Genomic DNA, 13196 nt, shown 5'->3' with positions numbered 1-13196 from the left:
CAGGTTCAGTATCCAGGGGTTCCGTTTCAATAACACCATGCATAACCGGCTCGAGCCCCCACCCAGTGACCTGGGACACTTACATACCACACCCCCCAGGCGCCTCTAGGAGGCAATACTTCCCCTCTCGCAAGCACGGAGTCTGAGTGTAGCAAAATCTTTTTAATAAAGGAAGGAAACAATGCGGCATCCCACTGGAGAAACACCACAAACAGGATTATAACACAAACCATAAACAAACAAACAAAAAAAACCCACCCCCAGGTACGTTTGCCAATGTTCTTTTCCCCTTAGGATCTTAAGTCCAATCACCCCAAAGTCCAACAACGCAAAAGTCTCTGGTCAGTGCTACCCCAGAATTCGAGAGTTTATCTGCAGAGTTTTAACCACCCCCCCAAGCCTGGGTGGAAAGGGCGGGGAAGTTCACACAGGGTGTTAAGGGGCACCTTACATGGGCTAGGGCCAACTGCTCCGCCTGTCCGTGGAGTTCTGCTGCAGCCTTCACCACGACCAGCTCCACCACACCAGCTGTGCCGCTCCTCCAGCTGTCCCTGCAAACCGCTTCACTCTGCTCACTGTTCCATGGGCTGCTCCAATACACTGCAAACTGCTCTGCTCTGCCAGCCGCTTAACAATAGGTCTTCAGGCTCCCCCACTGGTTAGCACAGCCCTCTGTGATCTCAATTCAGCTCTTTCAGTGATTTCAGCTCTTAGTAGGGGAGCCCTGGTGCTGTTGCACCATTGGCCCAACATGAATTCAGCTCAGCAGTCTCTAGATAGACTCCTAATAGAATTAAAAATTAGCTGTACTCTTTAACATTCGAGAGAGGAGGATGTGCAATTGGTGTTCCAGGCCCTCAAAAGGGGCCCATACCATCAGGAACACACACCAGTCCCCAACCTCTCTCAATTCATGGGGTTTTGGAACTCATGTCCCATGTTTAGCAAGTACCAGCCAACTGAGGCTGAGTCATTTCTGTCACTAAGCAGTCCCATCCCAAGCTGCTGTGGGGTTATGCTAAGCGGGGGGGGGGGGGGGGGGGAAGGGTGCATGCCAATGCAAATTCTTAAAATTCTTTCCACACTCTCTACAATTCACCACCAGATGTCAAGGTAGCGCTCAGCCTGACCCTGCTTACAATTAGAATAATGAAGGGCCTTGGAGGACAGATGACTGGTCAGAAAAATGATTTCTTTTAGTTTATCAGCTTCAGAAGTTAGACTTTTATGGTGAATTTTTCATTTGTTTTAGGATCTTGCCTTTTGTTGTTGTTGTTGTTTCCTTTCATTTTGCTAAATAGAATTTCCTGGTTTGTTTGTTTGCTTCTTTGTTTTAGTTGTTGGAATAAAAATTGATGCAAACAGCTGGATGGAAAATTTCACCAAAACCACAACCAAGAGCCTGGTAAGGAATTGATTGACTTCTGTTGAACTTCATTTGCTTTTTCTCTAAGCTATGAGCACAAACCAGTGCTTCCCCCTTCTGTGCAGGAAAGGGGAAGTCTGTATTACAACTTCACAAAGGTCCACACTTGCTGACTGGTGGTGGTGTTTAAAGCATTTCAAAACACAAAATGCATCTATTAAAAAGCAGCTGTATTTTTTCAGTTACACACTTATACATGTCTTGCGTTGCAGGTTAGAATATGTCTCAAGATTTAATAGTAACAATGGAGAAAAGAAAATGCATAGCAATGGCATATGTCAACCACTAGAGACCGTATTGTGTTTTTACAATGAGCCAAAACTCTCAGAAAAGCAGGGACACCCGTAGCTGGCCGGTGCCAGCTGACTCAGGCTCCTAGAATTCAGGCTCCAAGGCTGTTTAATTGTGGCATAGACGTTCAGGCTGGCCTACAGCCCGAGTTCTGGGACCCTTCCCCTGGCAGGAGTTGAATGGGAATTTTTAAAGGAGTTGAATGAGAAGGGGAGAAAATTAGTGGCAGCTAGAAGGAAAAGTAAAGGGAGGATCTGACATATTGGGGAAGGGGAGGGACAAGAAGTAGTTGAGGAACAAACAGGCTCAATGAGCCACAGTTGCTGGGAACCCAGATTCATGTCTGCCATGCTAGTATTATCAGAGCTGTCGCTCTACTGGTAAGCTGAGTGCGGAGAAGCAACTCCATGTGCCAACACATCAACATGAGGTGAAGGAAGGTGCTTGTCTGAAAAAGAAAGAAAGTCGACTTGTGGGTGTCAGTGAGTGCAAAAGAGGCTGCAGTGTGGTCTGGGAGCTGAGTAGCCCAACACACAATAGAACGAAGAAGGGGGGGGGGGGTGTGAGAGAGAAAGAGAGAGAGAGTTGGCACAGAAACTACCAAAATTGAAGAGTGGTGAACCTCCTTGATCTCTGAACACAGTTAAAGTGAAAAACTGGCATGTTCCTATGTATTTTTTATATAGTTGGGGAAAAAATACATAGGAACATGCCAGTTTTTCACTTTAACTCTATTCATAGATCAAGGATGTTCACCACTTTTTGGTTTTGGTAGCTTCTGTGCCCACCATCTCTCTCTCTCTCTCACACACACACACACACACTCTTTCTTCCTTCTATTGTGTGCTGTGTTTTGTGTATGTATACACACACACACATACACGGGCTGTCAAGTGATTAAAAAAATTAATCATGATTAATCGTACTGTGAAACAATATTTACATATTTTTGATGTTTTCTGCATTTTCAAATATATTGATTTCAGTTACAACACAGAATACAAAGTGTACAGTGCTCACTTTATATTTATTTTATTACATATATTTGCACTGTAAAAAACAAAAGAAATAGTATTTTTCAATTCGCCTAATACAAGTGCTATAGTGCAATCTCTTTACCATGAAAGGTGAATTTACAAATGTAGAAATATGTACAAAATATAACTGCATTCAAAAATAAAACAATGTAAAACTTTAGAGCCTACAAGTCCACTCAGTCCTACTTCAGCCAATCATTCAGACAAACAAGTTTGGTTACATTTGCAGGAGATAATGCTGCCTGGTTCCTGTTTACAATGTCACCTGAAAGTGAGAGCACGGCACTGTTGTAGCCAGCGTCACAAGATATTTATGTGCCAGATGCACTAAAGATTCGTATTTCCCTTCATGCTTCAACCACCATTCCAGAGGACATGCGTCCATGCTGATGACAGTCCAAAGCAGAGTGGAGCAACGCATGTTCATTTTCAGCATCTGATTCAGATACCCCCCCAGCAGAAGGTTGATTTTCTGTTTTGGTGGTTTGGGTTCTGTAGTTTCTGCATCGGAGTATTGTTCTTTTAAGACTTCTGAGAGCATGCTCCACACCTTGTCCCTCTCAGATTTTGGAAGGCATTTCAGATTCTTAAACCTTGGGTCGAGTGCTGTAGCATTTTTTAGAAATCTCACATTGTTACTTTCTTTGCATTTTGTCAAATCTGCTGTGAAAGTGTTCTTAAAACAAATGTGCTGGGTCATCATCCGAGACTGCTATAACATGAAATATATGGCAGAATTCAGGTAAAACAGAACAGGAGACATACAATTCTCCCCCAAGGAGTTCAGTCACTAATGTAATTAATGCATTTTTTTTAACAAGCATCATCAGCATGGAAGCATGATCTTTGGAATGGTGGCTGAAGCATGAACGAGCATAGGAATGTTTAGAATATTTGGCATGTAAATACCTTGCAAAACCTGTTCTCACTTTCAGGTGACATTGTAAATAGGCAGACAGCAGTGTCTCCTGTAAATGTAAACAAACTTTTTTGTCTTAGCAATTGGCTGAACAAGAAGTAGGACTGAGTGGACTTGTAGGCTCGAAAGTTTTACATTGTTTTGTTTTTGAGTGCAGTTATGTAACAAAAAAAAATCTACATTTGTATGTTACATTTTCACAATAAAGAGATTGCACTACAGTACTTGTATGAGGTGAATTGAAAAATACTATTTCTCTTATCATTTTTACAGTACAAATTTGTAATAATATAAAATAATATAAAGTGAGCACTGTACACTGTGTATTTTGTGTTGTAATAGAAATCAATATCTTTGAAAATGTAAAAAAATCCAAAAATATTTAATAAATTTCAATCGGTATTCTGTTTTAACAGTGTGATTAATCACGATGAATTGTTTTGAGTGAATTGTGTGAGTTAACTGTGATTAATCAACTGTGTGTGTGTGTGTGTGTGTGTGTGTGTGTGTATACAAACCACTACCAACCTAAAGAAACAAAGAGGGAATTAATACAATCTATAAATAAATAAATAAATCTACCCTGAGCAAAGTTTTGACCCCCAGTGGCAAGTGCAATGCACTCAGATACCATGGTAATGGGTACCAGTATAAAACCCTTCAGTGGACAGCCAGGCACACACAAAAAACACCTGGGTTTGTCTTGAATCCAACTGTTTATACTCATGAGTTAATGAATATCACGTAATAGAACAGACTTTCTAAGAAACCATTCCCTAAAGATTATTATTCTTCTATTTTCCAGTGCAACAGTGAACTTTGTGGCTGTGAAAGAAACAGTATGGTAAGAATAAACTTAGTAATAAATACCCTGCAGAGAGGGAAGAGTCCCCTTTGTTTGTTCTTTGAGGCCATCAAAACTTGTGACCACTGTTATACCCAATTACTTTCTGCAAGTTAAAAACAGAAGCAGTGTTAGCAGAGAGTTGACAGTCTTCTGTGTCTAGGAAGAGAGAGGTGAGGATTCTGAGAGGGATGCTATTGTGAGAAAATGAAATGAAGTGATAGGCAAGGGAGTCCTTGAAATGAGACTATAAGAACTAAAGTGGAGCGAAGAAGAAGAAGAAATAACAACATAATATGAGAGAGAGCAGTAGGAAATGGGGGAGTCGTGAAAAAGAAGATGAGGAGAGAAAAGATGGTGAAGCTTTTTAAAGACAGAGGTGAAGAGAAAGGAGAAGGAGCTAAGAAAGAGAGGGAGGGAAAATAAGAGAAATTGAGAAGAGAGACAAAAAGAAGAGGTGAAGGAATGGGAAGAGGTGGAAAGCAAGAACAGATGCACAATGTTTTACCTAGTGAATATTAGTTCACAATTAGTTTCTCCTCTGTCTTACTGTATCTCTTTCACAAACATCCTGTACATTTTAGTAGGAGGGAAGGCAGGGAAACCTATGTTGAGCATGTGTAACCAACACACATCCTGTCCCCTCTAGTGGCACCAAGACCACTTAGAGATGAATGAATCTGCTACAGCCTTAGCTAAGAGCCGTGTGGCTTTTCGCTCAGACAGTAGAGCAGTGGTGGGCAACCTGCAGCCGCAAACAGCCCATCATGGTTAAGCCGCTGACTGGCTGCGAGACAGTTTGTTTACATTGACCATCCACAGGTACAGCCGCCTGCAGCTACCAGTGGCCGCGGTTCGCCATTCCCAGCCAATGGGAGCTGTGGGAAGCCCCCTGAACCACAGGTTGCCCACTACAGCAGTAGAGGCTCATGCACTAAGATTCAGAGGTCTCAGGTTCGATACTGGTGACCATGATCTGTTGGTGTTATACATTCACGTTATATTAATATTTAGTTTGGATTCTGCCTAATTTGGATTCTGTATTATCAAATAATTTGAGGGAGAGAGACAGACGATATCCTTAAATCCACCGTAATGCACACAGCACCCGCCAGTGTATGGGGATACTAGACTTTCCACTTCCTTCCATCCCCTTCTGAGCCAGGATTTTGGGGCATTGGCCCTAGAAGCACTAATGAGTGATTTTACAGCTTCAGGAGCCCTAATGTTGTCAGGAACTCCTAATTCTCTCATGTTCTTAAGCGCCTTCTTCAATCGGGACATCTGTCAGTTCTTTTGTGGGGTTGGGAGAATGACTGTTGGGTGTGGGACTTGTGGCTAATTGTCAGGCCCAGGCAGCAGCACCGTATCCTCAGATAATAGGAAGATCAGTGTATGCTCTATAGCAGCAGTTCTGAAACTTTAGGAACCCGAGGATCCCCATTTGAATTTAATTTTTTTTAAACCCTAAATCCCCGCTCAGTCCCAGGCCTCACCCCCACTCCACCCCTTCCCCCAAGGCCCAACCCCCAGCCCACCTCTGCCCGTGCCCACTCCATACTTGCTCCTCTTCTCCTCACCTCTTTCTGGCTCCTCTCCCTCCCTCCCAGCGCCTTCTGCACACTGCTGAACAGCTGTTCCCCAGCATGCAGGAGGCACTGGGAGGGAGGGGGAGAAGTTGATCAACAGGGACCACAGACCCCGTACCCTTGGCGACCCCCAGGTGTCTGTGTGCAGACCCCAGTTTGAGAAATGCTGCTCCATAGTTAATCAATGGATTTTCTGACCCTGGCACCTGTAGAAATCCACCCATGCCACTGGGACAGCAGCAGAGAAATTGGCTCTTAGCTCTGTGTGGAACTGGTGCCCTAGTTGGAGAAGAAGGGGTTCATCATCTGAAGAGGGTGAAAAAAACAAAGCAAAATAAAGTAAATAATGTGAAAATAATTATAGGCACAAGTCCAGGTTTACTGTTTTAAAAGACTCCTACCACTAAAAGCCTTTTTGATTTCAAAAGGGCTAACTTTAAAGAATTAAGGAAATTAGTTAGGGAAGTGGATTGGACTGAAGAACTTGTGGATCTAAAGGCGGAGGAGGCCTGGAATTACTTCAAGTCAAAGTTGCAGAAACTATCAGAAGCCTGCATCCCAAGAAAGGGGGAAAAAATCATAGGCAGGAGTTGTAGACCAAGCTGGATGAGCAAGCATCTCAGAGAGGTGATTAAGAAAAAGCAGAAAGCCTATAAGGAGTGGAAGGGGGGTGGGATTAGCAAGGAAAGCTACCTTATTGAGGTCAGAACATGTAGGGATGGAGTGAGAAAGTCTTAAAGGCATGTAGAGTTGGACCTTGCAAAGGGAATTAAAACCAATAGTAAAAGGTTCTATAGCCATATAAATAAGAAGAAAAAAAGAAAGAAGTGGGACTGCTAAACACTGAGGATGGAATGAAGGTTAAGGATAATCTAGGCATGGCCCCATATCTAAGTAAATACTTTGTCTCAGTCTTTAATGAGGAGCTTAGGGATAATGGAAGGATGACAAATGGGAATGAGGATATGGAGGTAGATATTACCACATCCGAGGTAGAAGCCAAATTCGAACAGCTTAATGGGACAAAATCTTCATCCAAGAATATTAAAGGAACTGGCACATGAAATTGCAAGCCCATTAGCAAGAATTTTTAATGAATCAGTAAACTCAGGAGTTGTACCATATGACTGGAGAATTGCTAACGTAGTTCCTGTTTTTAAGAAAGGGGGAAAAAAGTGAGCCGAGTAACTATAGGCCTGTTAGTTTGACATCTGTAGTATGTAAGGTCTTGGAAAAAATTTTGAATGAGAAAGTAGTTAAGGACACTGAAGTCAATGGTAATTGGGACTGTCATAAACAGATAGCTAAGGGTTAATGTCTCTTTCACCTGAAAAGGAGTAACCTGAAACACCTGACCAGAGGACCAATCAGGAAACAAGACTTTTTCAAATCTGGGTGGAGGGAAGTTTTGGGTGTGAGTTCTTTGTTCTTTGTCTTGGGTCTGACCCTCTCGGCTATCAGAGTGATTTTTCTATCTCCAGCTTGCTAATCTTCTGTTTCCAAGTTGTAAGTACAAGATAGTAAGACGATAAGGTTTTTATTGTTTTCTTTTTGTATTTACATGTGTGTAGTTGCTGGAGTGTTTTGAATTGTATTCTTTTTGAATAAGGCTGTTTATTCATATTTCTTTTAAGCAAATAACCCTGTATTTGTCACCTTAATACAAAGAGACCATTTTTATATATTTTTCTTTCTTCTTATAAAGCTTTCTCTTTTAGACCTGTTAGAGTTTTTCTTTAGTGGGAATTCCAGGGAATTAAGTCTGCAACTCACCAGGGAATTGGTGGGAGGAAGAAGTCAAGGGGAAAATCTCTTTGTGTTAGATTTACTAAGCCTGACTTTGCATACCCTCTGGGTGAAGAGGGAAGTACTTGTGTTTCCAGGATTGGAAACGGGGAGGGTGGAGTCCCTCTGTTTAGATTCACGGAGCTTGCTTCTGTGTATCTCTCCAGGAACCCAGGGAGGGAACACCTGGAAGGGAGAAGGGGGGGGGGGAATAGTTTATTCCCCTTTGTTGTAAGACTCAAGGAATTTGGGTCTTGGGGTCCCCAGGGAAGGTTGTTGGGGGGGCTTTTAAGCAGAGAGGGTTTGGTTTTAAAAGCAACCAGAGAGAATTTTTTTTTCTGTGGTTTCCTGGCAGTAGCTTGCATATTAAGCTGTGACAAACGGGTCTTTTGTCAGACAATAGCACTCTGATTGTGAGTCAAGTATCCCAGCAATACACATGCAAATAAAGTGGTTTTTCTAGTTTACTTTACATTTAAAAGATTAGCTAGAGGAAGAAAGGGAAAAAGGCACTGTTGCTAGGCAGACCCCAGGAGGCAACAGAGAACCTGCAGTTCAGAAGATAAACACCGGAGGGCACCCCAACACAAGAAAACAGGAACCATGCCTTCCAAGAGAAAAATGGAGGCCGAGGAACAAATCAAAGACGCAGAGCACAAGCAAGATATGGGGAAAAAATACAGGAACTAGAAATAAAACAAAAAGAGATGGAGCTAAGGGAAAGAGAAAAAGAGGCTACCCACAGGAGAGAGTTGGAACTCCTGAGGGAAACCCACCGGCAGGCCCTGGAATTAGAAAAGGCTAAGCAACATGCCCCAGCCAATCCTAACAACCCTTCGCCAATTATGGTTCCACATCCCAAGAAATTTCTCACCTACAAGGTAGGTGATGACACCGAGGCCTTCTTGGAAAATTTTGAAAGAGCCTGTCTTGGGTGCAGCATCTCTGAAGACCAGTACATGGTAGAATTGAGGCCACAGCTCAGTGGACCTTTAGCAGAGGTGGCAGCTGAAATGCCTAAGGGGAACATGAACGACTATAAACTTTTTCAAACCAAGGCCGGATACAGAATGGGGATAACCCCAGATCATGCCCGTCGGCGTTTCAGAACCCAAAAGTGGAAACCAGATGTGTCATCTCCCAAACACGCCTACTACGTTGGGAAAAATTATGACGCCTGGATATCAGGAAACAATGTTAAATCCATAGACAAACTGCACCTCCTCATACAAATGGAGCAGTTCTTGGATGGTGTTCCTGAGGACATAACACGGTACATACAAGATGGAAAACCCAAAAATCTCACCGAGGCAGGGGAGATTGGAGCTAGATGGATGGAAGTGGCAGAAAGCAAGAAAGCTACTGTCAAGGGGAGCGAATACCCCAGAGGGCACACCGACAATAAACCCTACAACCGAGGGCAACCAAAGACCCCACCTACAACCCAAGTAAAGCCACAGATACCCTATTCTTCCACCTCACCAGTCTCCAGTAACCCACCTCAACCCAGTGACCAGTCAGATGGAAGATGCTTTAAGTGTAATGAACTGGGACATATAAAGGCCAATTGCCCAAAGAACCCCAACCGGGTGCAAGTCATTACACCACCATCACCCAAAAGATCCCCAGGCCCAGATGCCTCTCAAATACCATTGGAGCGAAGGGAAATTTTGAGAGTGGGCGGAAAGAAGGTTACTGCATGGAGAGACACGGGGGCACAAGTGTCAGCAATCCACCAATCCTTCGTCGACCCCAAATTCATCAACCCAAAGGCCCAAGTGACAATTTACCCCTTTATGTCACAAGCTGTAGACTTGCCTACAGCTGAACTGCCTGTCCAGTACAAAGGCTGGTCAGGAATGTGGACTTTTGCAGTCTATGACAATTATTCCATCCCCATGCTACTGGGGGAAGACTTGGCCAACCAGGTGAAGCGGGCCAAGAGAGTGGGAATGGTTACACGTAGCCAAACCAGGCAAGCTTCCAGACCCATTCCTGTTCCTGAGCCGTCCACAGACACCCCGTCTATGTTACCAGAGACCCAGACAGAGGTAGTGGACCCGGATTCCATGCCAACCACTGAAACAGCCACAGCACCTCCAGTCCCAGGCCCGGAACTGGAACAGCAACCAACACCAGCAAGTGCAACCACATCTTCAAACTCAACGCCAGAGGGCGCCAGCAAGCCAGAACTGGCAAAAGCAACAGACAGCCATACCCAAAAGGCTCAGCCAGAGCCTGAAATACCCTCAGGTGCACCAGCGGAGAGTGGTTCAACAGCAACGGAAACAACCCCATCACCTACATCGCTTCCAGAGGGACCAAGCCCAAGTCCCCAGTCTGAGGAAGAACTGGTGACCCCAGCCTCAAGGGAACAGTTCCAGACTGAGCAGGAAGCAGATGACAGCCTTCAGAAAGCTTGGGCTGCGGCACGGAGCACCTCACCGCCTCTCAGCTCTTCTAATCGATCCCGGTTTGTTATAGACCAAGGACTTTTATACAAGGAGATTCTTTCTGGTGGACACAGGGAAGAATGGCAGCCGCAAAAACAGTTGGTGGTTCCAACTAAGTACCGGGGGAAGCTCTTAAGCTTAGCTCATGATCATCCCAGTGGCCATGCTGGGATGAACAGAACCAAAGACAGATTGGGAAGTCCTTCCACTGGGAGGGGATGGGCAAGGATGTTGCCAAGTATGTCCGGTCTTGTGAGGTATGCCAAAGAGTGGGAAAACCCCAAGACCAGGTCAAGGCCCCTCTCCAGCCACTCCCCATAATTGAGGTCCCATTTCAGCGAGTAGCTGTAGATATTCTGGGTCCTTTCCCAAAAAAGACGCCTAGAGGAAAGCAGTACGTACTGACTTTCATGGACTTTGCTACCCGATGGCTGGAAGCAGTAGCTCTAGGCAACACCAGGGCTAACACTGTTTGCCTGGCCCTAACAGACATTTTTGCCAGGGTAGGTTGGCCCTCCGACATCCTTAAAGATTCAGGATCTAATTTCCTGGCAGGGATCATGAAAGAACTGTGGGAAACTCAGGGGCAAACCACTTGGTTGCCACCCCATACCACCATCAAACCAATGGCCTGGTGGAAAGGTTTAATGGAACTTTGGGGGCCATGATACGTAAATTTGTCAACGAACACTCGAATAATTGGGACCTAGTGTTGCAGCAGTTGCTGTTTGCCTACAGGGCTGTACCACATCCCAATTTAGGGTTTTCATCGTTTGAACTTGTGTATGGTCACGAGGTTAAGGGGCCATTACAGTTGGTGAAGCAGCAATGGGAAGGGTTTACACCTTCTCCAGGGACTAACATTCTGGACTTTGTAAGCAACCTACAAAGCACCCTCCGACACTCTTTAGCCCTTGCTAAAGAAAACCTAAAGAATGCTCAGAAAGAGCAAAAGGCCTGGTATGACAAACATACCAGAGAGCGTTCCTTCAAGGTAGGAGACCAGGTTATGGTCTTGAAGGTGCAACAGGCCCATAAGATGGAAGCATCATGGGAAGGGCCATTCACGGTCCAAGAGCGCCTGGGAACTGTGAACTACCTCATAGCATTTCCCAATTCTTCACTAAAGCCCAGAGTGTACCATGTTAATTCTCTCAAGCCTTTCTATTCCAGAGACTTACAGGTTTGTCAGTTTACAGTCTAGGAAGATGATGCTGAGTGGCCTGAAGGTGTCTACTATGAAGGGAAAAAAGACGGTGGCGTGAAAGAGGTGAACCTCTCAACCACCCTGGAATGTCTGCAACGGCAACAAATCAAGGAGCTATGCACTAGCTTTGCCCCATTGTTCTCAGCCACCCCAGGACAGACTGAACGGGCATACCACTCCATTAACACAGGTAATGCTCACCCCATTAGAACCCCACCCTACCGGGTGTCTCCTCATGCCAAAGCTGCTATAGAACGGGAAATCCAGAACATGCTACAAATGAGTATAATCCGCTCATCTACCAGTGCATGGGCATCTCCAGTGGTTCTGGTACCCAAACCAGATGGGGAAATACGCTTTTGCGTGGACTACCGTAAGCTAAATGCGGTAACTCGTCCAGACAACTATCCAATGCCACGCACCGATGAGCTATTGGAGAAGTTGGGACGTGCCCAGTTCATCTCTACAATAGACTTAACCAAGGGGTACTGGCAAGTACCGCTAGATGAACCTGCCAAGGAAAGGTCAGCATTCGTCACCCATGCGGAGGTATATGAATTTAATGTCCTTCCTTTCGGGCTGCGAAATGCACCCGCCACCTTCCAGAGGCTGGTAGATGGTCTACTAGCAGGACTGGGTGAATATGCAGTTGCCTACCTCGATAATGTGGCCATTTTTTCAGACTTCTGGCCTGAACACCTACTATATCTGAAAAAGGTCTTTGAGCGCATCAGGCTGGCCGGACTAACTGTTAAGGTCAAAAAGTGTCAAATAGGCCAAAACAGAGTAACTTACCTGGGACACCAGGTGGGTCGAGAAACCATAAACCCCCTACAGGCCAAGGTGGATGCTATCCAAAAGTGGCCTGTCCCAAAGTCAAAGAAACAGGTCCAATCCTTCTTAGGCTTGGCTGGGAACTACAGGCGATTTGTACCACACTACAGCCAAATCGCTGCCCCACTGACCGACCTGACCGAAAAGACCCAGCCAAATGCAGTTAAGTGGACTGATGAGTGTCAAAAGGCCTTTAACCAACTTAAGGCAATGCTCATGTCTGACCCGGTGCTAAGGACCCCGGGCTTTGAAAAGCCATTCCTAGTAACCACGGATGCATCTGAGCGTGGTATAGGAACAGTTCTCATGCAGGAAGCAACAGATCACAACTTCCATCCTGTCATGTTTCTCAGCAAGAAACTGTCTGAGAGGGAAAATCACTGGTCAGTCAGTGAAAAGGAATGCTATGCCATTGTGTACGCCCTGGAAAAGCTACGCCCATATGTTTGGGGACGGCGGTTCCAGCTACAAACTGACCATGCTGCGCTAAAGTGGCTTCATACTGCCAAGGGGAACAACAAGAAACTTCTTTGTTGGAGTTTAGCTCTCCAAGATTTTCATTTTGAAATTCAGCACATTTCAGGAGCTTCTAACAAAGTAGCTGATGCTCTCTCCCATGAGAGTTTCCCATAATCCAGTAGTTAAAAAGTGTTCTTCAAATGTAAAAGTCTGTTAGTTATATACTTAGTGGTATATGTAAAGGTGCATGTGTTGTAGTAATCTGTTTATTTTAAAGTTCTAGGAGCAAATCGCCGCCAGTAAGGTTCCCCACTGTCTGCAATTTGGGGGGGCATGTCATATACAGATAGCT

General features: G+C 44.7%; 1 protein-coding gene across 8 annotated transcripts in view; it reads left to right on the top strand.

Moving 5' to 3' along the window:
* CACNA2D1 (calcium voltage-gated channel auxiliary subunit alpha2delta 1) overlaps positions 1–13196 on the top strand; it is a 689818-nt gene that overhangs the window by 644032 nt on the left and 32590 nt on the right. For all 8 annotated transcript variants that reach the window (XM_030560557.1, XM_030560387.1, XM_030560113.1 and 5 more), the window contains 2 exons: positions 1338–1405; positions 4479–4517. In XM_030560557.1, the coding sequence (XP_030416417.1) occupies positions 1338–1405; positions 4479–4517 (107 nt within the window). The remainder of the gene's footprint in view (positions 1–1337; positions 1406–4478; positions 4518–13196) is intronic.

This window comes from Gopherus evgoodei, chromosome 1 (genome assembly GCF_007399415.2).
Source record: "Gopherus evgoodei ecotype Sinaloan lineage chromosome 1, rGopEvg1_v1.p, whole genome shotgun sequence".
NCBI lineage: Eukaryota > Metazoa > Chordata > Testudines > Testudinidae > Gopherus > Gopherus evgoodei.
The sequence above is the reverse complement of the archived record's forward strand: the minus strand, read 5'-3'. Positions and strand labels throughout refer to the sequence as shown.